The 26,465-nt window shown below is 46.3% G+C and overlaps 7 protein-coding genes across 7 annotated transcripts; 4 read left to right on the top strand and 3 right to left on the bottom strand.

Moving 5' to 3' along the window:
* Positions 1 to 1,581: 1,581 nt before the first annotated feature.
* On the top strand, positions 1,582 to 2,787 carry TrAFT101_004619 (uncharacterized protein; the record flags this gene model as incomplete). The annotated part of the gene is made up of 5 exons (XM_066127245.1): positions 1,582 to 1,716; positions 1,766 to 1,842; positions 2,159 to 2,317; positions 2,544 to 2,634; positions 2,749 to 2,787. 5 exons carry the CDS (start codon positions 1,582 to 1,584, stop codon positions 2,785 to 2,787), a joined length of 501 nt encoding a protein of 166 aa, XP_065983354.1.
* Positions 2,788 to 3,749: 962 nt separating this feature from the next.
* Positions 3,750 to 5,508, top strand: TrAFT101_004618 (uncharacterized protein). The gene is made up of 3 exons (XM_024902615.2): positions 3,750 to 4,273; positions 4,324 to 4,580; positions 4,632 to 5,508. Exons 1-3 carry the CDS (start codon positions 3,914 to 3,916, stop codon positions 5,467 to 5,469), a joined length of 1,455 nt encoding a protein of 484 aa, XP_024760011.2. The 5' UTR covers positions 3,750 to 3,913; the 3' UTR covers positions 5,470 to 5,508.
* A 775-nt stretch (positions 5,509 to 6,283) lies between these two features.
* TrAFT101_004617 (uncharacterized protein) lies at positions 6,284 to 9,820 on the top strand. The gene is made up of 4 exons (XM_024909945.2): positions 6,284 to 7,234; positions 7,293 to 8,009; positions 8,064 to 9,195; positions 9,248 to 9,820. The coding sequence occupies exons 1-4, from the start codon at positions 6,346 to 6,348 to the stop codon at positions 9,330 to 9,332; spliced, it is 2,823 nt and encodes a 940-aa protein (XP_024760012.2). The 5' UTR covers positions 6,284 to 6,345; the 3' UTR covers positions 9,333 to 9,820.
* Positions 9,821 to 10,213: 393 nt separating this feature from the next.
* On the bottom strand, positions 10,214 to 10,668 carry TrAFT101_004616 (uncharacterized protein; the record flags this gene model as incomplete). Its single annotated transcript, XM_024909946.2, has 2 exons — positions 10,214 to 10,493; positions 10,562 to 10,668. 2 exons carry the CDS (start codon positions 10,666 to 10,668, stop codon positions 10,214 to 10,216), a joined length of 387 nt encoding a protein of 128 aa, XP_024760013.2.
* A 106-nt stretch (positions 10,669 to 10,774) lies between these two features.
* TrAFT101_004615 (uncharacterized protein) lies at positions 10,775 to 11,211 on the bottom strand (the record flags this gene model as incomplete). The annotated part of the gene is made up of 2 exons (XM_066127244.1): positions 10,775 to 10,809; positions 10,872 to 11,211. 2 exons carry the CDS (start codon positions 11,209 to 11,211, stop codon positions 10,775 to 10,777), a joined length of 375 nt encoding a protein of 124 aa, XP_065983353.1.
* Positions 11,212 to 11,679: 468 nt separating this feature from the next.
* TrAFT101_004614 (NRPS) lies at positions 11,680 to 20,244 on the bottom strand (the record flags this gene model as incomplete). The annotated part of the gene is made up of 2 exons (XM_066127243.1): positions 11,680 to 11,853; positions 11,986 to 20,244. 2 exons carry the CDS (start codon positions 20,242 to 20,244, stop codon positions 11,680 to 11,682), a joined length of 8,433 nt encoding a protein of 2,810 aa, XP_065983352.1.
* A 599-nt stretch (positions 20,245 to 20,843) lies between these two features.
* On the top strand, positions 20,844 to 25,710 carry TrAFT101_004613 (uncharacterized protein). Its single transcript, XM_024905322.2, has 3 exons — positions 20,844 to 21,219; positions 21,281 to 24,252; positions 24,316 to 25,710. The coding sequence occupies exons 1-3, from the start codon at positions 20,998 to 21,000 to the stop codon at positions 25,586 to 25,588; spliced, it is 4,467 nt and encodes a 1,488-aa protein (XP_024760016.2). The 5' UTR covers positions 20,844 to 20,997; the 3' UTR covers positions 25,589 to 25,710.
* The last annotated feature ends 755 nt before the right edge of the window (positions 25,711 to 26,465 follow it).

Genomic DNA, 26,465 nt, shown 5'->3' with positions numbered 1-26,465 from the left:
GACTGGATGAGGGCAAGGAGACTCCGAACAGAGATATACACCCCTTGTAATTTCTATTCAGCACTGTAATCCGCATGCAACATAAAAGAGCGTGGCTAACACATAAAGCACATCAGCGGTCTTTGTTTAACGTGAAATTGCAATTTAACGCCATGTATTAGAAATATGCGGATGGACTCAGCTCGATGCGATGCGCAAAGATAGCAGTTATATCCGAGCCGAAGAGGAGTATAAAAAGATGCGTGGACGGACGGTTGGCAGATATCCCTGCATGATTGACCGCATGGGCATCAAACTCCACATCCTAGCCTATCTCCCCGTAGATGTAGTTTAAACCCGGGGAAGCACAAGACCGTAGGTTTTCCGCTCACGGTCATGGTGGCGACGGCCCGAAAAACAATCCGCAGCCACCGTGCTGGGAAGAAACTTGCTTGATGAGTTTTTACTCCAGTCCCGCTTTAACATCCCAGTGAAGTACGCTGCGCGCCCTGATAACGACCACGAATTAGAGATTACCCCGTATTTCCTGAGTGGATGTTTTCTTATGAGTATGAATTGTAGCTGGTATGAAAAAGTCTCCGGCATAGATGGGGACGTAGGCACAGACGGGATAGAATCTGGCGCTATATATAACATAGAACATTGTTTCTTTTGCTACTTCTCTCCTTGCCTCCAAGTATCTACCAGGCTCTACAAACTATTCTAAGCCAAAAGGAATGATATGTACCTACTATGGCATCCACCCATCAGGGTTTGACAAGACTAAGATGCCATTCAACATAATATGGCCTTATTGTGGTTGACTCTGGCTTTACTGTGAGTCTGCTAGAGCTAGGATCAGAGGCAAAGAAAGCGTGGCTCAAATGCTTATGGATGATGATCAGGGTTCGATGACGACTCTGGATTTTCTCGAAAATGCGAGGAAAATGGGCAAGAATGCCAAAGTCGCCCTGATTGAAGTAGGTAAAGATGGAGAAAGATGCGCCGCAAGCAGGTATGAAGCACCAGAGTTTGCCAACCAAGCTAAATGACCTCCTCTAATTGTCATAGAAACGGGCTTGTCGACCAGGCGTACTGTAGGAAATTGGAGATTGAAGTTCCCTATACGGTCCAATATCTTCTTGATCGTGAGCAAACTTTTATATATATATATATTCGTACACGATTGACGCTATGTGATGGAGTAAAGTTGCAGCACCATGGGAAAAAACGTCTACCTTGGATTCCAAACTTTACGTCTTATTTATTTGACATTAAGCGAATGTTGAAAGGTGATTAGACCAGCACTTCAGTAACGCAGATGTAAGTATTCAGGGTGGCGGGTATGCCATCATCCCCAAGTTGCTGGAACATATTCGATCGTTCCCCAATGTGACCATTATGTGGGAAACAAATGTCGAACAGCTCTTGACTCACGAAAGTGGCACCATTTGGGGATTCAAAGTTCAAAAAAAAGATGGATAGTTCACTCGGGTATTTGGAAAGCAAGTCATGCTAGCCTGTGGTGGTTTCGAAGGTAATCGTGAAATGTGAGTGTAAACAACGCAAGTTTATACGACATGTAAATAACTCTTGCCAAGGATGGGACGATACATCAAACCCAGAGCAGAGCAGCTTGGGCTAGTTGCCCCTGGCCAAAAATACAATACTGGCTTTGGCCTAAAGATCGGCTTGGAAGTTGGTGCTGCAACAGCTGGCTCTTTCCATTGCCTACATGTGAGTGCCTCTCTGTGAACTCCAGCCCAAGGCTGCTAAGTTTCGGCAGTACGAGCTTGTCGATACCCGATCCCCGAAACCAGAGGCGACTATTTGGGACCATAGCTTTGGTATCGTTGTTAACGAGTATGTTTTCGAGCAATTGCAGTAGATGAGAGAAGAAGCTGATGTACCCTCCCAAAGCGTTCTACAAGATTGTACGTTGAAGGCGGCCGACCGTATGTGCGGATCTAGGTTTTTGGTACACCGATACTGACATACGCAGTCTTTTTGCTACTTGCGAGGTATTAACTGCATATGAGACATGGCGAGGTAAGCGATGCGCATGCCTGAATTTGGATGACCTCTACTAATGTCAATTTTAGAGCAGGATCAGATGGCATACTTATGAGAAGGGTAAGCTGTACTCTCGATGAGCCTGTATTACTAACGGCACTTCCAGTATCACCTATGCTACTATCATGAACCGATTCCGACCGGGCTGGGTGTATAATACTACGGACCCTGATCTAGAGAAAGGAGACACAATTGAGGACCTTAGGGAAAAACTTGGCCTCAATCCACAAAAGCAGGAAAAGCCTGTGGATGAATACAATGCATCGTAAGTGATATCTGCGCAGTCTTGAAATAAATCGTAATACCCACACACCTGTAGGATAAACGACAAAGTTTAACCCCGTGATTCTCGATGGCAAAAGCACGACTGGTCTGGTCCCCAACAAGAGCAACTAGGCTGCCGCGATTAAAGTGCCTCCATTCTTTGGGTATGTATCATACAAAATGTCAGTCGCTCTATAGAAGACTTTTCTGACTAACAATTGTTTTAGCTACCCACTGACCGCAAAGGCTATTTTCACTTTCGGACTCAAGGTCGACCTTGCGTCGCGAGTGCTTTCCGTGACGGCGAGTCTATTTCAGGTGAGAGGGCTTCCTTTCTATAATGCATACATGTGCTGCGACTTTTTTTTTTTTTTTTAATAAAGGTTTGCATTTAAGTCTATATCATGTTGCATGCTAACCTGTGAAATATAGGAGTGGATTGTGCCGGTGAGCTCAGCGGTTTTTACTTAAGCTAAAACCTTGAAATCTTTCCTCAAGAGGGCAATATATAGCTTACTAACAACCCGGAAGAGTAGATCGGTCTCGATCGAACACAGCGGGATTGATTAGTAACAGCTTCCTACTACTATTCTTACTTGCCCTGCCCACATTTAGAACCAAATTCTAACAATCCTCGTAGATCCCCCCCCCCTTTTGCAGCAGTGCCCTCCGTTGTTTAACATTTGGCCGTCTTGCTGGAGAAACTGCAGCACAGGCTCCGTAGTTGTTTGAGAAAAGAATATTAGTTGTTAAGCAAAGTTCAGAAAAAAGTACAAAAAGGAGGAAATACATCAAGCATAAAGCTCTTGCTTATTATTTTATATCTTGATGTATTTTGATGCATTCTAATTAAACTATTGCCTGCATTGGAGCTTGTGCTTCATAATATACGCTCGGGATGCAGCCAGTTTTATTTGGCTCCTCTGAAAGTGATGATCATGCGTCGGTTTGCAGCATGCCTCAAGCCTGCGACAACAATGCTAAATGAGATTAGTAGTAGGCTTCACCATTTCGAACCTTCCACAAAATGAGAGAGATTTCACTATGTTATATGATTGGTTAGAATACGAATACGGTGGCTGGTTTTGGATATGCGTGCGGCGACACATTGGTATGTATACTGTAACCGACCCTTCCACACTGCCTGTAATGTCACAAATGTTGGATCATGCGGCCTTCTTCTTTGCCGTGACGCCCCACTGTCTTCCGCCCCACTGTCTTCCGCCGTGGCGTACATAAGGCGCGTCTTACAACAACTGGCGGGGCCACCTCTATTGCGCAACGTTAACGGCGTGGGCCCTACACATCCGCGGCCACCAGGTGATTCTAGTTGCAAATGTGGCGAACTGCAGTTAATCCCTTTCATCAATCTCAGCATCGGAATAAATGTCTACGGCTTTTTTTTTTTTTTTTTTCGACTAAAAGCTTAAACGCCGCCTATGTTTTTCTTCCAGATACAAGACCTAGTATAAGGTCGCTCGAGTGATGCTACCAAACGCCTCTATAGCCGGATTTTAATAGGACCGGCCGTCAACAAACACCCTTCCCTAACCTAGAGGCTGAGAGACTCTTGTCTCTTCTCCTCAGCTCAAAAGTCATGGGCCAGGAAAAGTCTTCACAGCCAGAGTCGGGCACTCCATCACAGTTGGCTTCAACCCAGCTTACGACCAATCATGCGATTGAATGGAACCAGCATCCCTCCAATCCATTCAATTGGCGGTTGTGGCAAAAATGGGCAACGATGGGTATAGCATGCTGGGTTACATTTATTGTTGGACTTAATGCCACCTCCATCACGACCGCTTCGAACACCATTTCATCGAAGTTTCATTTGTCAAGTGGTGGCGCGCTGGATGTCAGCTTTTTTTCTTCAACAGCATGGAATGCCGCAGCGGCAGTAGGCCCTTTGGTCACGTTACCTTTGATGGACACATATGGTGTGAGGGCCGGATATGTGGTATGCTTGACCCTGTTATGCCGATATTTATCTCAATGCTAATACTTTAGACCTACTTCATTCTCTTTTGCATCTTCCTCATACCACAAGCTCTAGCCGAAAACTTTACAACCCTTGTGGTCTGTCGTGTGTTTGCCGGTGTTTTTGGCGGTACACTGCAGAATGCGGCTGATGGCATTGCTGCTAACATGTTCCCATTTCACTCCGAGCGCGCGTTGCCCTTGACTGTATACGTAATTTCGCTTCTTTTGGGTGTTACAATGGGTCCTGTATTGGGCGCTATTGGGGAGCCGCTGGGATGGCGCTGGTAAGTTGAGCCTTAGGAAATGATGCTGGGTGTGTTGCTGATTACTTACAGGATCATCTGGATTCAACTCATCATCTGCGGCGCCTCTACCCCCCTTGTCATTATGTTCATGAGAGAGAATCGAGGTTCCGTTATCCGTAGTCGTCTCTATAAGGCTAGCATATTAGCCGATCAGGATGAGATAAAGGAATCTCCGGCGCGGGTTCTCGCGCAAACAATTTCCCGCAGTGCAGTACTTCTTACCATGGAACCGACTATCATATCCATGACCACCTGGTCTTCATTCACATTCGGTCTTATTTTTATTTCGACTCAGTCGGTACCACTTGTCTTTACGGACGTTTATGGCTGGTCCGAGACCAGTGGTGGTATTGTGCAAGTCAGCATAGGGGTTGGGCAGCTTTTAGGGTTCGCAGCCTGTTTGGTACAAAACAAGGTCTACACCCGTAGTGCAGCCTCCAACAAGGGGACAGCGGGAGCGCCATTCCCCGAGTCTATCTTGTACCTTTCAATTCCAAGCACGGCTATTGCTCTAGCCGGTGGGCTTTTCATGTACGGTTGGGGCATTTTCCAGTCGCACTGGATTGTTCCTGCGATAGGATTGAGTCTTACTGGGTTTGCAATTACTGTAGTTGTGCATGCAGTTACCATATACGTTACCGATGAGTACGCAACTTGTGCCGCGAGCGCCATCGCAGCCGTGGCATTTGGGGAGAATCTCTTTGCGGCATTTCTACCTCTGGCTGCGAAACCGATGTATTTACGTTTAGGTATTCAGTGGGCAAGCACATTACTAGCATCAGTCGCTTTATTGTTGACATTGGCGCCTATTATACTTGTATGTAGAAGGCGTGATATTCGACACAAACCCACTATTACTAGGGTGTAGTTTGACATGCAGCCTAATCTATAATATAGCAATTAGCGAATTTCTCTAGGTTTCTGTTGCATGCTAGCAACTAACTAAACAACCGAGTGGAGCACGGCATGAATTCTATCGGGCTGCTCAGAGGGCTGATGTTCTCTTATAAAATACAGCTTTATTTCCAATAGTATAGCTAATGTAATAGTTATATAACTAATAAAAAACAATTTTCTGTTGTATACTTTGATAATGAATTACATTGCGGGTTTCTTATAGTGCTTCTACCCTACACCCTCTTCTTAATTTCTAGCAGTATATTATTTTTATAATACCCCCTGTAGGGTTCTGGAAGAGTTTATGCTGTACGGCAGCTGAGGGAGATTAAAAGAAACTGGAATATAATGCTCGCGCAGGTGAGAGCAATGCTTCGATAATTATTTAATATGTTTTCGAAACCTAGGCAGGATAATATGGAGCATTTAACTATGAATGGGCTAGGCTGCTTATTTGCCTCATATTTTAAAAAGCATCGATTTTTACTCAACTTGCGGATATTGCTGCTTATTATAAAGTTTATAACTTTTTGTTTACTTTTTATAATATTTGTAATATGTAAATTTTCATTTTTTGAAAATAGCTTTCAACAGCTATTACTCCTTAGGCGTGTTACTGGGAAGAATCTATATATTTAGGACTTTTACTAGGCCCTTTTTCTACCCCTCCCTAACAGGTATAATAATAAGTGGGCCTTGATGACAAAGTGGGCCTTGATGGATTATTCATGAATCCGAAGCGGCGAACGCCACGTCCCGTCCGTCGTCCTAGCCCTAGAATTTCCAATTCCTCGTTCTGTCGCATTAGATGATCGCCATTTATGCCATGTATACCGTCGTTTGACACATGCCCTCAGTTTTCTGCAGTCTGAAGAACATGGCGGGAGCTCAGAATGAAATTATCCAGCCTTGTGACGCCCCAGATCCCGACACCTCTCCAATTTCTAGGCAACGAGATCAACCGCCCCTCCAAGAAGACGACATCACGCAGCGCAGCATTTCAGCCCAAAATTTAAGCACACAATTTTTGGAGCAGCCTTATGATTCAGTAACTGGACATCAGTATGAATTTGACGATAACTTTGATGATGACTCCTGGGGTTTGGGAAATATGGCATCCGCAGCGCCATATACACCTCACACCGTAGCTCCATTGAGTACCAGCTCTTGCGTCCTTTATCCTCCATCAAGTCAGAGCAAATCTGTCATAGCCGATGGAAATATTTCTCAAGAAAATTTTACTTCTCTATCGCTACTCCCTAAGGCGTATTGGGAATCGTATACCCAATCTGCAGCGTCAGATTTTGGCCAATCTAATCTCAACACCACGAATCCCCCGAAGATAGGCACGCGTTTCTCTAGAGAATCATCCAAATTATTAATAAAGTGGTTTGAGGACCACTATAGCTATCCGTATCCAAGTAAAGAAGAAACAGAAACACTACAACATCAGACTGGTCTATCTAAAACGCAGATAAAAAACTGGCTCGCTAATACTAGGCGGCGAGAAAAGATGCACCAAAGCATCAAATCTTCCCGGAAGGCAACAGCTGAAATCAATTTCGATATAGTATCGATAGATATGCCCAAACGACCTGATACACCTACAGTCCAGACAAGGCGTAATCACCATACTATGGGACCTCTTGAACGCTGGGTTGACTCCCCCCCGGAGAGTGAGCCTGCAACAGTCACTGCTATTGCCAAAGCAGTCAAAAGTGCTAAATCGTCACGAAGTAAGTGGTCCCTTGGCCGATATAACGGACAAGAATACACGCTGATATGAGTACCAAGGTTGGCCGCTGTCGAAATCTATAGACGATGGGTCCGGTCGGTCTATCAACGAGACGTCAGACAATAGCTATGGGACATCTAGTGGTAGTTCACTTGCTTCCATATACTCCTATGGCTCCAGCGACTCTTTCACGGGGGGCGCAGCTCTAGTGCGTAGCAGGTCACGTCGTCGAAGACGAAGGCTACTGCCAAGGCCGAGGAGATCTCTTATGCGCAACAAACAGCATCCATTCCAATGTACCTTCTGTGCCGAATCATTCAAAACTAAATACGACTGGCAGCGGCATGAAAAGACTCTTCACATACCTCTTGAGCGGTGGCTATGCTCTCCAGACGGACCGCGCGCCATCGACAGCGAAACTGGCCAGCTAGTGTGTGTCTTCTGCGGTATTTCGGAGCCAAACGATAGCCATATAAGTGGCCATAACCCGAATTCTTGCCAAGAACGAAGATTTAATAGGAAAGACCATCTTAAACAACATTTACACCTCGTACACAAGTCGAAACTGATAGACGCGATCACGGAGGGCTGGAAAACGTCCACTACAATAATTCGATCCCGTTGTGGATTTTGTGGGGCCCATCTGGACTCGTGGAATGACCGAGTTGAGCATTTAGCTGACCATTTTAAAATGGGCAAGACTATGGATAATTGGACGGGTGACTGGGGTTTTGAAGACGCCATCACAGATACACTTGAAAACGCAATTCCACCTTGTAGGAAATTCTTTAGTTCACTCCAGACTTTGATGTAAGCTGATTGTGATATAGATCTTCTAGGTGAAGAGAGAAATAGTCCGTTTCCGTTCGAAGCAAGTGATATTTCACCAGAATCCCCTCGTACTGCATACGAACTACTCGTCGTAGAGCTCTCATGCTTTGTTGAAACTCATCAAGAAAAGACTGGGCAGATTCCTGGTAATGACGCCATGCAACTCGAAGCTTGCCGCATTATTTTTGCCTCCGAGATATCATCGTTAGAAATAGACACCAAACCCTCATGGCTGCGTGACCTAGTCCTGTCGAACGAGATTATTACTACTCAAGCGCAGTTTCTTCCTATACGAACACCATCTGAGGGAAGGCTTCGAACACTAGAGATTAGGGGAAAGAAAACACTATTTGAAGAATGTTCTCTTGAAGCGCAACTTCATAATTTCGTTCTTACCGAGGCTATGGTCAATCAAAGCGCCATATCCAATGCAATATTGCAAGTCGAGGCTTGTAAAATACTCATACAAATGCAACACAGCTTAAACCTGTCCTTATCTGATTTTGTGTACACGTGGTTTATGGCGCTACTTCAATCTTCCTCGACTGACTGGCTCAGCCACTTTAGGCGACGTGCGTATCTTCCCGCCGCTCAAAGTAGTAGCTCGCCTACATTTCCGGCTTTGATCGGGCATCGGACCTCATGGACTGCATCTGGTGCAATTCTGGACCCCCCATATATTGATACTAACGAGTTTGACGCTCTCAGAATATTTAAAGAAGAGGCTATCAATGGGATTGGGCCAAATAATAAACCTTTGCTCAATGAACCATGCTTGGCTTGGCATGGACAGATGCCGATGAGTTCCGGGGCCATCATGCTGTCATCATCCCAGTCATTTATTCCATCCAAGGCGCCGTTACTGGACGAAGAACTCTTCACCCGCAGGCGGTTAAGTTCTGGAGTAGCGGCCAATCCCGTTTCAGAAGCAAGCAGAAGATCGTTCCCTTTAACTCAAGCTGATGGCCTTCAAATGGGATCTTATAGGCTCCATGATCCCAATTTTTACAAGTGGTTGGGCCGGGAGCTGGGCCGCTGGGTGACTTCTATCATGTCTCCAAATAACCCAAATTGCCATATACCGTCCGACAAAGAGATTCAACATCATGCTCGGTTCTTGATGTATGATGAGTAAGTGATCACCCCATTCCATAACCCTTCTGCCTTACTAAATGACTTTCAGCGATGACCCATGGAATCAGACGGTAGCGGATAACTCAGAATGGTTGCACCGTTTTAAAGTGGGTGTTGGCATTGTTACAGAATAGAATCTGAAACTAACTTGATCTCGTGTGGGATCAAACTGGGTGTTACTACCTTATATCGGCTCGGTTATCGATATAGCAGCGGCTGACTTTTTACCTCATATATGTGCCTACCTATGTAAGTATCGAAGACACTAGTATATGATTGGAACTAGCCACCCTGCTTGCTTGCTGAAATGCTAGCGGATTCATATGCAGCAAGTCAAAATATCTTATATGATTTTGCTTTGGGATATTACAGGAATATTGAGTACTAAAGCCGAAATGAGGCAATATTTATTGGAGGGAAAGGATAGAAATGGAACAACAGACAATACCTGCGCATCCACTAAACGGAAATAATGAAGTGAAATAGCCTGCACTTCTGTAGATAAGGTGTGTTTAACAAGTTTACAACGTCCCAGCATTGATGGGTTGCATAATATACTCCTTAGCCTCGGCCATGGCCATATTACCGTTAATCGTTTATATTTGGAAGAAGTTATTCCTGCCATAGTCTGTGTCAATTACCGGAGCTAAGAGATGCTTGGTGATTCACGGTAAGGGTTGATGTTAACTGTCCGATGGGGCATATAGTAAAATTTCTTAATGTCGCCACAACGAAAATAAAACTCAGCGGGCTAAGACTCTTACATGTAGTTGACGCCCGAGCTCCTCTTACTTAGTTATGTGCTATATGCTTAATAATTGCAAAGAGGCCTACCATTCTCTATCGTGGTACGTCTTGTACAGATATTTATACCGCACTTTCAATGGCCTTTGAATGTAGTGATTAGGTCGGGCATGATGGTACAAAGTATAGAGTTGGTAGTTGATTTGTGCGCGCTTGGTCTCAGATTTGAGACTAGTGCCATTTAACTTAGTTTGACTTCTCTTCTCAGTGTTCAAGCCAGTGTCTCCAAGAATTTAATAACCCTCTCCCCCAACCATTCACGAGCCGAGTCTCGTCGAACAGTGTGGCCGGTATTTGGTATCAAATCTGATAGAGAGCTAATTTGAGCCCCTGCCTGCTGGTAAAGCTTGTTCAACTTTCTTTGGTCCACATTGTGTGGTACATTTTCATCCTTTTCTGAATGTAGCACCAGGACAGGCTTATCGAAGCGGCCCCATATTTTCTTGACAATGGCATCGTCAAGGTCAGAAGAGAAAAAATCCTCATCGCCCCTACATCATGAACTATTAGTAAAAAGGCTATAATATATTGTGGACCTATTATGATTCCAGCCACGAACCCTTTTGCCAGCAATGATCTTAGCCTGTACGCTGAAACTGCAGGGCCCAGCGATGGTGGGATGACCTCTCTGGGAGCAATGTGGTCTGCTTTACCGGCTGCAATCATCTGTTCAGCAACTTGTACGCTTTTATCTGTATCTGGGAACTCAAGCTTAAATGCCTCGCGGTCAGAGATTGGTGCTTGCAAAATGAAGCCGTCGACAGGGTTGCTGTTATGCTTGGCGTAATTTGCGTATTCCACACAATCCTATATGACCATCAATCATCACTCCCGATACCCTGTTGATAGAATGAAATTTCAGAATATACCTGACAGCCAGTTGAGTTGGCCAAAAAGCACGACTTTGTCCTTTCCAATATCTCTCAAATACTTGACAAGCGTAGTGATGTCGGCAACATCATCAGCGAGAGACCCAGTACCGAACCCTGAAAAGGAGCTTCTTAGAAACTCAAAGAGGGAATAACTCAGATTCTTGGCCTCTTCGAGATGCTTTGAAACTGTCCGGAGATACTGTACAGAATGTGGCCCGTCTCCTAAACCCCCAATGAAGACGATGGCATTCTTGCGCCCGGTCGGGCCTGATTCGTAGGCTGCATAGCCGGAGCGGTAGGGATGGACTGTAACTGGGAAGGGGGCATGGACATTCATCTTAACAATGAGAGCGCAGCCTGGTTTGTTTCTTGAGAGCAGTGTTGGTGGTGTGCTTTATGTTTTGAATCAGACGACTACTAGATGCACCTTGGGGATGACACGGTGGATTAAATACCTACCGGCCGGCGCAAGCTGGAGCGTATCCGCTGAAAAACGCTCGAGGGGTTATGGGAGTGTGTGCAATGTTAGGTGCTGGGGGTGTCTTTAGGCGTCCCGTTTATGGGTGGATTGGAAGGTCCATTAGTAGGTAGCTGACAAGAATGATGACCAGCACGAGGTACCTCTTAAGGAAGATGCAGGCTTGTTCGTATGGTACATAAGTACATAAGTACCCAGGTACGGAAATTAGTAATCATAAATGCCCAGTGATATGATGTGTGTTTTTAAAGTAAGTAGATAAACGTATATGCATTCAACATAAAATATTCAGTAGAACAAACGCCCAGATAGAAACAGTACGAAAGATCAAAACTCAATATCCTCAATCCTGCGTAAAGGATTAGCAACAATTGCGCTGATCGCCTTTCCAAAAATACGAGCTATCTCTCGCTTCTCATCGAGACCAAGGAAAGTCGGCCGGAAAGTCAACTTCACCACAGTCCTGGCGGGTCCATCGCTTACGCGCACGGTAATATCATACTGAGACTTGGGGTTAGCGGTTTACTCGAGTAGTTGAAATAGATGCTACACCTCATTTGGATCGAAGGCATCGAGATGATGCACCGACAAGCCGTTTAGATCTTCTTCGATCCATGATCTCTGAAAACTTACGATACTGTTGAAAAGCGCCTTCTTTTTAAGACCCAGCATGTGGTGAATCTCCCTCAGAGGAAGATGTTGGTATGGCAGACTGTCAAGATAATCTTGCTGAGCGGCCTTCAAGACCTTGAGCACCGATGCTGAGTTTTCAAGAGAAATCAGGCATGGTGCCATACTGATAAGAGGGCCGAAAATCTTATCAACGTGTGGAATGGCAACATCTCTTCCAGAATTGATATTGCCGAAGCAGGGCGATAGACTGCCAGTGTACAGTCTCAGAACCAGGGCCCACGCAACCCGGATCAATGTGGCAGTTGTAATCTCTGACGTGCTGCAAAAGCTTTTTATAACCGCATTTGATTCAATGGGAACCTGGATATTTTCAAAAGTGGTTGAATTTTGGCCAACTACTGAAGCTGGCAAGATGCAGGGCTCAATGTTTTGGAGACGCCGAGACCAGAACTCAGTAGCGGCATCTCTGGGCTGCGAATCCAGATACTCCACAAAATATTTGTAAGAACCTGTTGGACTCTGAGAGATATTGTAGGCTTCCTGCAGATTTTTCCACAGAATTTGCAGTGAGAAACCATCCATGATGGCGTGACTAATGTGAAGCTCTAAATAGGCGGTCTTGGCGTCGATCTCGTGTATGACAAGATGGTGCTGCAATTCTTCATGCCCATAAGTCTCACTTATCTCATGCTGAAGCATCCACTGAGCAGTTGAGTCCAGCTTTGATATACGAGAAATGGAGGGCAATGGAACCTTGAGCACAACATGGAATGCGTACCTCCGTTTACCAGCTTTGTTGATTAGAAGTGATCGCAACAGTGCATATCTACGGACCACTTCTTTCCACGCCATTTCAAGTTTTGAAATGTCTAGTGTTCTTTCCCCAGGCCCTATTCTTACTTCAACAGAAAATTTGGCTCTGTAGTTTCTTGCATCTCGAGCGCAGGCTGCTAACACACCCTGCTGAAGAGGGGAACATGGAAAGATATCCTCAACATCGCTGTGTTTGACACCAAGTCGGTTCAGTTGATACTGGGAGAATTCATGAATCTCGTCGTACGTTTTGAAAGTCAGTGGGAAATCTGTAAGTGTCCAACAAGGGTTTATTGTAAGCAGCTCGCTCGACATATTTGTCATCGTGTCATGTAAGATGTTGACCCAGTCGCAAATCTTGCCTTGATGGTTCATGTATTTATCGTAAGCAACCGACACTATAAGCGACCCTTTCTCTACTCGTGCACCAATATCGAACAGGGCAAATCTTTGAACCTCCAGACGAGCAAGGGGATCACAGCCACGGGGCAACTGAAGCTTTTCAAAGAATGTGTCGCCATGCTCAAGTTGTTGATAAATTCCAACATAGTTAAATAAAATCTCCACTGGAAACTGATTAGCAAATTCAGCGGCTCCAGGGCCATCTTTGCAGAGAGATGTGAAATTTTCCCATCCGTTCTGTGGTTGCCTGCGCATCGAATCTTTTGTTAATCGTATTACATCTTCCAGACTGTAATTGACGTCACTAGCCACCTTCACGGGAGACATCGTTGTAAACCAACCAACCGTGTCTGAGATATCCATGGCACTGTTCCATGGCTCACGGCCATGGCCCTCATTTATCACTGTCGGACTCTGGCGAGCTGTAAATGTTGATCCAAACGAGTGAATGATTGCTGCCATCATGAGCTCTACTGGTCGTGTTCCGAATGCATTATTACAGTAACCCAGAATGGCAGAGGTTGCTAGCGTATTGAGTGCAAAAGTCCTGGTGAGGATGCTGTCGGACTTGTTTGAGAGGGAGTCCATTCCCCAGTATTCGAGATACTCTGTCTTTAATTTGCCTAGGCCAGATGCTTGTATTTTCAAGCTCGCCGCAGTATACTCCTCTTGTAGCGATACCCATGTCTGAAAGTCCAGCGATGCGGAGGCTACATTTACCTTGGATGTCAGAATGGACTCTAGATCGCGCAACAGCACTATCCAAGACACCAAGTCAACCACAAGATGGTGTATCGAGAGAAATAAATCTTGATTTTCATCTTCATCGATAATACAGGCAGCAACCATTGGCCCTTTTATAATGTCAAGGCGGTCGCGACACTGAGCTATGGCATCAGCGACAGCTTCATTTGCCTGCTTGGTACATATGTAAATTGACCCAGAGATGTCTTGGCTGATTGTCTGTTGCCATGTTTCTTCATTGTCCTGAAAGAACCGCGCACGCAGTATGCTATGTTTTTTAGCCAAAACTTCAATTGCTGTTGCAATGATAGCGTGTGGTATTTTTGTCTTCAAACGAAGGAAGAAGTTTTGATCATAAGGTGCATTTGGAGACGGTTGGAGATGCATGTAGAGGTTCTGCATGGGGCTTAACGGAAAATTCTTGCCTCCATATTTAGATGAATGGACAACATGACTTGCAAGAGGACTGGCAACAGTCAAAACTGCCGACAGCGTCGATATGGTCTTGACACGCAGGACGTCTGCGCTACTAATGTTGATGTCAACAGCCCGAGCTAGAGAAGAAACTTGCATCGCGGTGATGGAATCGCCACCAAGCTGTAAAAAACTATCATCAATACCAATATCTATCTCATTGATGTTGAGAACCCGTGACCATATACGTCGTAGCTGAACTTCTATTGGAGTGGACGGCTGCTGTTTGGATTTTGGTAAATTTGTCCGCCGTTCTACCACCTGTCTTGCCAAAAGCTCCGATCCGATAATACGGAGTTTCTTGCGATCAGTCTTTTCAGTGGCTGTCATAGGCATTTCTTCAAGCTGGAAAATTGCCACTGGGATCATATATGACGGTAAGCGTTCTATGAGAGCTTTCTCGACGTCAGGCTCGAGACCATTTGTTGTCTCCACCGTCGGTGAACTGGGTTTTGTATTTATACTGGTTTTAGTGACAAATGCGACTAGTACTGGCTTTGTATTGGGCTCGCCGCTCGGTATAATCTCTGCTGCGACCTGGACAGCATCAGCTACGCACTCTTTGACGTGATGCTCGACTTCTCCAAGCTCAACTCGCTGGCCGCGGATTTTGACCTGGTTATCTTTTCGACTGATGTAGTTTAGGGTACCATCATTATTATAGCTGACAAGATCTCCCGTCTTGTATAAACGTCCGTGTCTTCCTGGGCGTTTCTTGGACCCCACCAACAGCCAGGATGGGTCTTCTATGAAGACAGCCTGTGACTTCTCTGGGTTTCCTAGATACCCGCAGCCAACAAGCGGCCCTTCTAGAAGCAGCTCACCGACTTTGCCAATTGGTACCAGGCGATTGTGATCCTCGGTATCTACAACCCAAGTGATATGCCCCAGCCCACGGCCAATATGTGGATTCCCTTCGCCATCGCCTACATTGCTGTTGATTGTACTGACCGGAGTGCATTCTGCTGGGCCATAAGCATTGGCAAGCTTTATACCAGCATCTACCCATGGAGTCACATCATCTCTACACATGGGTTCTCCAATGGACATGATTGACTTGAGGCAAGATACTTGTGTTGGGTGTAGAGTCCTTAGTACCGAAGGAGTAAGAATGATAGAATCGGCCTGCATGTTGTTGATGGAGTTTGGCAAGTCACTCTTTCGATCTTCATCGTTGGGGATGCAAAGGCAAGCGCCAGCGGCGAGTGTGTAGAGAATAGCAAAGATAGACATGTCGAAGCTATATGAAGCAAAATCGAAAACCCGCCAACTCTTATCGTAGGCGAACTGTTTTGTCTGATGATGTATGGCAGAAGCAAAGTTTCTATGGCTGACCTGTGCTCCCCTGGGCACTCCAGTGCTGCCAGATGTAAATGCGACATACAAAATTGAGTCTGGCGTTGGGCTACTCAGCTGTCGTTTTGGCTGATTTTCCAGATCGGAGAAGAGATTTGCCGACACAGAGATGACCATTTTAGCGAGTTGTTGGCTCAGGTTATGGCAATCTATAGATGAGAGGATCATACGAGCATTAACTTGCTGCACAATGACCTGGAGCCGCTGCTCAGGAAGTGCGTTGTCGAGAAGAACGAATGTACCGCCTGCCTTAATTACGGCTAGTAGCAATACAATAATCCACGCCGACTTCTCAAAGCAGAGTGGAATGATATCGCCAGATGATAAGCCACATTCTTGTAGCCGCCATGCCAATATAGAGGAGAGGCGATCTAGTTTCTCATATGACAAAGTAGCATCCCAAGCGTGGACAGCAAGCGAAGTCGGACAAGTAAGGGCTTGATCTGCAATCAAAGTGTGAATACAGCCGTCTATTGCTTTCGGCAGACTATTGTTCCAATTCCATATTCTCTCTATATCTTGAGTTGTCATGATGTCGACGTTCGATATACTCTCAGACGGAGTCGCTATGCTCAGCTGGTGCAAGACAGATTGAAATGATTGAACAAGATTTTGGACTCGCTGAGCTTCTATTATTCTGCAGTCAAATCCTGCATGCACTGTAATGCCGCCTGGACTGAGCTTCACTTCTACTGTGAGAGCATATGTATTGAGTTCCTGATATTCGTTCAAATTCCACTCGCCCAGAGTCTCTTCTATGGGACTGATGTCTGGTTGGACAAGCAAGAGAGTCTGAAACTCGCAGGCTCGCCGACAACCGCCACCTAATTTAGCAATAGTCCTTAGCCCGGATTGTTCGAATGGAATCATTTCAATAGCTTGCTTCTGCACTGTCTGCAGATAGTCTACAATCATGGAATGTTCGTCCCACTGGACTCTCACTGGAACAGTAGCAATAGTCGGGGCAGCCATTTTCTCAATATCAGGTATTGGCGCATTTCGTCCGGAGAGCAGAACACCAAATACAATATCGTTGGCATCGACCCAACGACCAACAGTCAAGGCCCATGCAGCCCGGATTAGCGAAGACATGGTAACCTTGAGCTTTACCATATTGGGAACTGAAATGCCCCATCGAAACCTTGTATCTATTGAAGACTGGGATACCGTTGGAGCCATCGGAGGAAACGGCGTCCCGTTATAGCCGTCTAAGAAACCTAGCCAGTATGATTTGACCAACTCTGCATTCTGTTGATATACATAATCAATAAAGCCGTTGAATCTAGGGTGTGAATTCAGATTCCAGCCATGATAAACCTTTTCAACTGAATCAAGTATAAGACGCATAGACCATCCGTCGTAAAGTGCATGGTGGACTGTCAATACAAAATGTTTGTACAGCCCAATTTCGTCTTTCACCAGAGCAAAACGTATAAGCGGCAAGCCTGGAGACATTTGGTGAGCTTTGTCTGCTTCTAAGTATTGTTCAAGCCCAGTGGCTGTGACAAATGAAACGGGCTGATTTATGACTACTTGAAGGAGCCGTCCATCATTCGGCGCTATGATTCTCGTGCGCAGGACCTCAAACCCCTCAAATACCGTTTCCCAGGCTGTACGGAACCGATTAAGGTCAATGTCTGATGCCAATCTCAGAATGCGTTGGGCAACGTAGTCACCCTGCGTTACTGAAAGTGAAAAAAGCCCTTCCTGGAGCGGCGTACACGGGTATATATCTGCAATGGCTTCTTTTTGAATCCCATACCGTCGCTGCATATCATCGGATAGCAGTTGTAGATCAGATCCTTGCGGTAAAAGCTGGAAAGCAGAGATAGCAACTGGACTGTGGAGAGACACTTGTTGCACTTTGCTTGCCACTTCTTCTAGAGTTGACAAAGAGCCTAGAACATCCGCAACAGATAAAGCCAGACCAATTTCTCGAGCTTCGCTGACAAGTTTCATGGCTCCGAGAGAATCGCCCCCAAGCTGCACAAAAGTATCGTTCAAGCCGATGCTCGAGAGCTTGAGATTAAGCAACTGACTCCAAAGTGATTGGATTTGTTGCTCCAATTTAGTGCTCGGCTTTCGCTTAGGAAATAGACTTGTAGTTCGCAAATCTGCCAATTCCTGGAGAGAGAAAGAGCTGCCGAGTGCTCGCAATTTCCTTCTATCTATCTTCCCAGTTGGTGTGGTGGGTAGTTTAGACATGGTGAAAAACAGTGTGGGTATCATGTAGGAAGGAAGATATCTTGCTAAACGTTCTTCGTTGTGTGGTGTAACAGAAAATATTGTCGCCTTATATAGGTCACTCGTAGCTGAAACGGACGGTAATCCATTTGGTTGAGTGAATGCTGCGAGGATAGGATTACTGGCCTTTTCCCGCTGAGGACTGATAACATCAACCACCACTTTCTCAACATTCGCAAGGGCCTCCTTGATTTGATACTCCACTTCTCCAAGCTCGACACGTTGACCGCGGAGTTTTACTTGCGCGTCCTTTCTGGCTACATAAGATAGGCTGCCGTCCTGATTATAGCGAACGAGATCGCCTGTCTTATACAGCCGTCCCTGTCTTCCAGAGCGTTTGGACGGACAGCCTTCAACCAGCCATCGAGTGCTATGGATAAAAGACTGTGCGGTTCTCCCTTCGTCGTTTAAATAGCCAAGTCCAACAAGGGGGCCTTCTAGAAGTAATTCTCCAACGGCGCCAATCGGCATCAGACGATTACGATCCTCAGGATCGACCACCCATGTCACTTGCCCTATACCTTTCCCAATTCGTGTCGCCTGCTCTGGTGATTGGGCATCAACATTGAGCACACTTCTAGGTGCGCATTCTGAGAGCCCTAAAACATTCATCACCCGTACTTTCCCCCACCAGACTTTTATATCTTCAGCATGAAGGCCTTCGCCAGAGAATATGACAAGCTCTACTTTAGGAACTAAGTCTGGGGTGATAAGTCTCGAGGCCGAAGGAGTAAGGTGGATAACATTAGCACGCAGTGATACAATACTCTCTGCCAGTCTATTTCTCTTATCATGCTCGCTAGGGATACAAATGCAGCCACCCGCAGTAAGGGCAATGAATAAATTTGCAATTGAAGCAACGAAACTATAAGAGGCAAAGTCAAACATCCTCATCTGATCGGCGACCTTATAGTACCCCAGTTGATATGCCATGGCTGAGGAGAAGTTTCTGTGGCTGATTATGGCTCCTTTAGGTGTGCCTGTGCTGCCGGATATGAATACGACATACATGGCAGAGGCTGGGTCTGGCTCCGGTACAAACAGCGGCCCGCTAGATATGTTGACAAAGAATTCTGAATTAATTACAATGACTCTATCGAGTAATTGCATGCTGACAGAATGGGAAGATATGGAAGAGAGTATAAAGTTGGAGTGTGTTTGATGAGCTATAGTGCGCAATCGCTCTTGAGGGAGGGAAGGGTCGAGGAGCACAAATCCACTGCCTGCTTTAAGAACACCAAGCAATGCAATTATTGTCCACATAGACTTTTCGAAACACAAAGGGATCAGCTGATTAGGCCCGATGCCTAGTTCCACTAATCGGTGGGCAAGAACCGAAGATAGCTTATTCAACTCGCTGTAAGTCAACTGTCCATCCCATGCTTGCACAGAGACTACTTCTGGCTGATCGCGAGCATGTTGTTCGATAATAGTATGGATGCAAAGATCTATAGATGGTAAGGTGTTACCATTCCAGCTCCATATTGTTTCCAAATCATCGCGCGTTACCAACTCAAGGTCAGCCAGTGTTGTAGTAGCACTAGACTGCTGGAGTTGCTGGAAAAGAGACGCGAATTGTTTCAAAGCTCCTTCAACTACCCAGGGCTCGACGACAGTAGCGTCAAAGGTGGCACTGATCGAGATTGATTCGGCATCGTGAAGGATATGTAGCAGGAGCGACTGGCCCGTCCAGCCAGTCAATGGCAGTTGGAGGTTTCCAGTTTCTCGCGTTTGAATGATAAGAAGACTTTGAAACTCGGAAGCTTGGCGACTATCTGGCGATACGTTGGCGATGTTGTCAAGTCCTATGTGCTCAAAGGGAGCCATTTCACGGCCCTGTTTATAAATGCGGTTCAAATAGTCTGCGATAGTGGAATTACGATTCAGGTTTATCCTCACGGGAGCAACAGCTGTTCCCTGTTCGACAAGACTATTTGTGCCATCAATGGAAGCATTTTCTCCAGATACTGCAACGCCAAAGATGACGTCGTCCGAGTTGGTCAGGCATCCAATAACCAACCCCCATGACGCCCAGATTAAGACAGGAATGGTGGCATTGGGGGGCATTTTCAGGTGAGTATGTGTAGATATATGGTAGGTGAATATATCATTGGCCTTGGGGTTCTGATCGGGCAATTTGAGATGCGGAAATGTCGCGGCATTGAAGTCAGCCAGAGCATTTTGCCAGTACAGCTTTGACTGACGATGAGAACCGCGGAGTGTCATGGCAGAGATAAATTTTCAAATAGATATAGAATGTAAGAGTATTGATTCAGCTTCGTGTAGCTATTAAGCCGGTGAAGAAAGAATATAAGACGTAGTCACGCAAGATGTTCGCGTTCATGGGAGGATATGGCTCATGGTGTGGTGCCGGATCAGTTACTTTAGTTGTTATCAAGCACCGAACATACGAGACCTCAGTCAGACGTCTCGAATAGTGCGTGCAGGGCCACCGAGCAGACAGACCAAGAGACTTGGGATTATTCAGTCGACAGGCGAGGGCTGGCCAACGGCAGAGCTCTTAGCTGCACCCCTGTCGTTGAGGGGTGAACGTATGTGCGGTACACACGTATGGGGGACAAGGATGGGGACGGCTCGTCTGACGCTGGCCCTTGCTGCGGATCTCCACAAGTCTCTGTGGAGTCCGCTAATATTATACTATAAACGGTGGATCCCGCCCGCAAACATGCCATTTTCCGTCGTCAGGAGGGACCCCGGCTGATTGACCAGTTGGTTGGCTGGCTTCATGACAAAACCACGAGCAAACACGCTAACAGCAAATCCTCGCCGACTTGCTGCTTGGGCTGCGGTTCATCCCTTCTTGCTAATTTAAACCAGGGACTTTTGGTTCCGATGGCGGTGAAGTTAGCAAATGCAGTCAATTGGAAAGCCAGCGTGAACCTGGCTACCACTTAGCCTTTCACAGTTTGCTATCCGACTTGGATTCTGTGTTTGCTTCCTTTGCACTGAGTATCGTCCATGCTCAACGCCATGAGTGTTTCTGTCTGCGCAAATGACGACGCCTTTGGGCCAGTCGTCAAGGGCTGTAGAGGCAACTTTGATTTTACCATCACCTTTGAAAAAACCATGCTGTCCATCTTGCCCAGCGCCTGCTTTGCGATACTCGCTGCGATTCGTCTAGTCAATCTGTCGCGACAACCACACATGACAGCCAACATCTTACTCCGCAACGTTAAAGTCGTGAGTTAAAAGTCAGAGTAAATGCGAGGGCTACCAGTAAGACGCGTTAACATCTACATAGATCCTGTTTTCTGGCTTTTCCGCCACTCAGATCGCAGTCCTAGTAGTTCTAGCCAAGCATCCCGAAACTGCTGCCTATTCCCTCTCGCTAGGAGCAGCCATCATCACCTTGCTAGCTTCAATACTTGGCATCGAACATTCTCGATCCCTGAAACCCTCTATTCTTTTAGAGTCCTATCTATTTTCCACACTGCTCTTTGACATCGTACAAGCCCGTACAATCTGGCTCTCGCACCACAGAACTCTTTCCATTGTCTTCACGCTCGCCGTCGCCATTAAAACCGTCAACTTTTTCTTGGAGGCCATCCCAAAGTCAAAATTGAAGGGCAACCAGGAACCCAAACACAGTCCAGAAGTCACGAGTGGAATTTTCGGCATTGGTGTCTTCTCATGGCTCAACTCGCTGCTTTTCCGTGGGTATCGCGGGACAATCTCAACTGACGACTTGTATCCCCTCGATGCCAGCATGAAAGCAAGACAACTTCACAACAAGCTCACGTCTATCGGCCAGCTTGAAGCTGCAACTGATCAACAAAGCTTGGAATTGATCCCCCTAAAGAGCATATGCTGGGCAATGCTTGGCCCCTTTCTGTACCCGATTCTACCCCGCCTGCTTCTACTCGCTTTGAAGCTCTGCCAGCCATTCTTTATTGACAGCATGCTGGAATTTTTGGGGACGCCAGAGGATTTGCGCAATAAAAATCACGGATACGGCCTCATTATAGCTTCTCTGCTCATCTACGCCGGCATTGCAATCTCCTCCGGAGTGTACCAGTACTACAACCAAAGATTTGTCTACATGCTTCGCTCCACTCTCCACACTGCTATTTTTCGAAAGACCACCGAAATTAGCCTGGGCGCTGGCAAAGCGGATACAGCCATCACCCTCATGAGCACTGACCTTGATCGTGTCGTAGCTGGCTTTCGAGTAATCCATGAAATGTGGGCAATAACTTCGCAGGTAGCCATTGGTTGCTTTCTTCTGCAGCGCCAAGTTGGAGTTGCATTTGTCTCACCTATTGTTGTTATCGCCGTCTGCTGTGTATTGACGACGGCACTGGGCAAGCCTATTGATAAGCGCCTAGGGTCTTGGATGACAGAGATTGAGAAGCGTGTCAGCGCAACTGCTACAGCAGTCGCCAAGATGAAGTCGTACAAGATTTCAGGCCTTGCAGAAGTTATGGGCTCCATTATTCAGAGCCTTCGAGAAAGGGAGATTCGTACTGGCCTACGCTTTCGTTGGCTTGTTATCTGTACCATTGCACTTGGCGCCGTGCCTTCAGCCTTCTCGCCACTCATAACTTTTGCTTTTACCGCTGATTCCCGATTGAGCGTGTCGGGTATCTTCACATCCTACTCGTACATCATTCTGATCACGCTACCATTCACAATCATTTTTAACAATATTCCAATGGTAATTGCGGCTTTCACCTGTATTGGGCGCATCCGAAGCTTTCTCATTTCGGATCCAAGGGTTGATTTTCGTTCTTGGGTATCTGAACCGGGCATAGAAGAGAGTGCGGATCGCTCACACGAGGAAAAGCAAAGCAGCTTGGCCTTCAAGATTGAAGATGGAACTTTTGGATGGGCAGTCGATAAATCAGTTTTGACCAATATGAGCTGCGAAGTTCCGCTGAAGGCATTGACTATTGTCATTGGTCCCATTGCTTCAGGCAAGTCGACGTTATGCAAGGTTCTGCTGGGCGAGACTCCTGTTCATTCTGGCAAGGTCTCTGTTTTTCTGCCCCGCAGAAGCAGGATCGGCTACTGTCAACAAGAACCCTTTCTCTATAACGAAACCCTCAAACACAACATTATTGGTCGCTCCAACTTCAGTCAAAAGAAATTTGACGAAATTATTGCGGCTACGCTCCTTGACGTTGATATCCTCACCCTCGAACGTGGTAGTGACACCATGATGGGAAGCAGTGGCTCCACTTTGAGTGGAGGTCAGAAGCAGCGTGTAGCCATAGCCAGAGCGCTATACTCCGAGGCTGAGACTCTCATCTTTGATGATGTATTGAGCGGACTCGATACAAGCACGGCTTCGATAATATTCCAACGCGTCTTTGGATCCGACGGTTTCGTTAGAAGAAATGGCATTACTGCAGTGCTCTGCACCCACTCTGTGGGTCATCTGCCAGCGGCAGATCATGTTATTGTCCTTGGAGACAACGGGACAAAGGTTGAACAAGGCCCTTTCGAGCGGCTTATAGAAAGCAACGAGTACGTTCAAAAGCTTGGCATCAAGATGACTGTCACCACAGTCCAGGAAACGTCGGCCTCAGAGAAGAGCGCTTCAAAATCAAGTAGTCTAGAGCCAAGCCTTCCAGAAGATTCTGTTACCGTGTCACCAAGCTCAGATACAGGATCACCAGACAACTCAGCTCGCGGGTCTGGAGACTGGGCTGTGTACAAACATTGGTTCAAAAGCATGCGTCCGTTCTCAGCAATGTCCTTGGCTATCTGGGCCATCATTCACGGATTCAGTTCCAATTTTGGTGTCATCTGGTTGAACTACTGGTCTCAAGATTCCTTTGGTCATGAGCGAGGTTTCTACATTGGAATCTACGCATTGCTCCAGTCCATGTTCCTTGTCTCATGGATCCTTAGCGCAATTGAGATCTTCATCTCCATGACTACCTACGCTGGAGCTGCCTTGCACAAGGCAGCCTTGAATACCGTTGTCACAGCTCCGTTGAGGTATCTCACGACTACTGACGTTGGTGTCATTACCAATCATTTCTCCCAAGATCTAACTTTGATCGATGGCGACCTGCTATTTGCTTTCTTCTCTGTTGCCCTTACCGCGACTGAAGCTTTTGGAATGGTGATTGTCATTGCAACTGCCGCCCCATATCTTGCCATCGTATTCCCATTTTTGTTTGCGACACTGTACATCGTGCAGCGTTTCTATCTCAAAACATCGAGGCAAATGCGGCTTCTCGACCTAGAAGCTAAAAGCCCTCTCTAGTAAGTGTGGCACTAGAACCTACGGTTACTCTACTAGTAATTTTGGCAGCTAACCTTCTACAGCACCCATTTCCTCGACACCACAAAAGGAATTGCCACCGTCCGTGCATTTAGGTGGACCACTTACGACATTGATCATAACGATAACCTGCTTGACAAATCTCAACAACCAGCTTACTTGCTGGCCATGATTCAACAGTGGCTCCGTGTGGCCATGCAACTTATAGTTGCTGGCTTGGCTCTTCTGCTTGTCTCGTTGGCCACACAGCTTGGCTCCAATGTGGGCCTGGCAGGAACGAGCTTGGTCAGTCTGCTGTCTTTTGGCTCTTCTCTCTCCGAGCTTGTGCAAAATTACACAGACCTGGAAACCTGTATAGGGGCTGTAAGTCGTTTGAGGACGTTCTCGGCCACGGTAACGCCCGAAGACAGGGTAACCGATGACCTCGAGCCTCCTCCATCTTGGCCAACTAGTGGAGCCGTCGAGTTGAAGCACGTATCTGCCTCGTACGTTTCAAGGGTTGCGAGCTCCGTCTCACCGCCCGTGTCATCTCAGCCCCCTGTGGACTTGGTCTTGCATGATTTGAGCCTGAGCATTCCAGCAAGACAAAAGATCGCCGTATGTGGCCGTACTGGAAGTGGTAAATCTACTCTAATGCTACTTCTCCTGCGTCTCCTCGACCCACTCAATAATCCGTCGGGGATATTAACGATAGACCATGTTCCGCTCTCCCAGATCAAACGTGGTATGCTTCGACAGAGAATTATAGCCTTATCCCAGGAAGCCATATTCTTACCTGATGGAAATACCATCAAAATGAACATTGATCCGCGTTCCGAAGCCACAGAGGCCGCATGTCTGTCCGTCCTTGAGGTAGTTGGCCTTGCCAAGTTTGTAAATAGCCGAGCAGGGCTAGACGCTTGTATGAAGGCCGATGACCTTAGCATGGGTGAGAGGCAATTGTTCTGTCTCGGACGCGCCATCTTACGGAAAAGGATCAAGGGTTCAAATGCTAGACAAGGAAAAGATGGAGGCGTGCTCTTGTTGGATGAGGTGAGCAGTAGCATCGACCACGACACGGATCGACGCCTACAAGAGATTATCAAGGCTGAGTTCGAGAACTACACCGTAATTGCAGTGTCACATCGCCTGCAAACGGTTGTGGACTACTCTGATCGTGTGATTGTCCTAGATGGGGGTAGGCTAGTTGAGTCGGGTACTCCACAAGCGTTGATTGAGACTCCAGGATCGTATTTCGGGGAGCTATGGAAGAATGACAGTGTCAAATCTTCCGCAGATACCATTGAGACAAACTCAGCCACAGGAACGATAGAGTAAAGGTGCACGCCCACACAGTCGGCTAGCTTAGCTATTACAATAACCGCAAAGCGTAGATCAATTTGTAGAGCAATCCCCTTGATCCCACCTGTTCAATCAGCTCGCATTCCAAAAGAAAAATTACCTTTTTTATCATCAACTTTACAATTTACCATTTCTCATAGCTCTAAAGTGATCACATGAAGGCTCCCACTCAAAATAGCTGCAAATGATTCAATTTACTAAACACCGCTCATGACGGCCATAACAATGGCGTGAGCCATTGAGCAATATCGGGTAGAAGACGACCACCAACATTCAAGCATTGCCGTTTGCAGTGACATTATACCTGCCAGGATCGCTGCTAATAGCCTCTCACTAAGTAATTAACTACGGTAGTGATCAAGATCGTTAGATTGTTCTTTTTTTTTTTTTTTTTTTTTTTTTAATGGCTCACAGCTTCTAGGGTAGCAAGGCAGGCTACATAGCCGTATCGCTAACGTTTTAGAACGTCATGGTCGTGCCAATACCCATTATCGGTGTAGCGCTGGCACCACTAATCGCATTCTGGAGCACATGGGCTCGGTTGAGGCAAAATGAGGAGACTTATGGTAAAGGAATGAAGCGGGGGATCCTTCAGGGTGCAGGGGCGATAAACTGGCGGTAGAGGATCGATATAGCAATGTTCGAAAGAAGACCAAATTTTATTGCCTGGGCGGCATCTTTAAAAAGGAGACGTGTCACCACGCGTACTCCTATATCCACCCAGGCTTATTAATGGCAATCAAATTTGAAGACGTAAGCCCTGGGGCTCTCTAATCCAGTCTAAGTATGCAGAGAGTTCCCAAGATGCTGCAGTATTATTATTAACAGCCTCTTTAATTATAAGCTTCTTCTC

Source organism: Trichoderma asperellum, chromosome 3 (assembly GCF_020647865.1).
Source record: "Trichoderma asperellum chromosome 3, complete sequence".
NCBI lineage: Eukaryota > Fungi > Ascomycota > Sordariomycetes > Hypocreales > Hypocreaceae > Trichoderma > Trichoderma asperellum.
The sequence above is the reverse complement of the archived record's forward strand: the minus strand, read 5'-3'. Positions and strand labels throughout refer to the sequence as shown.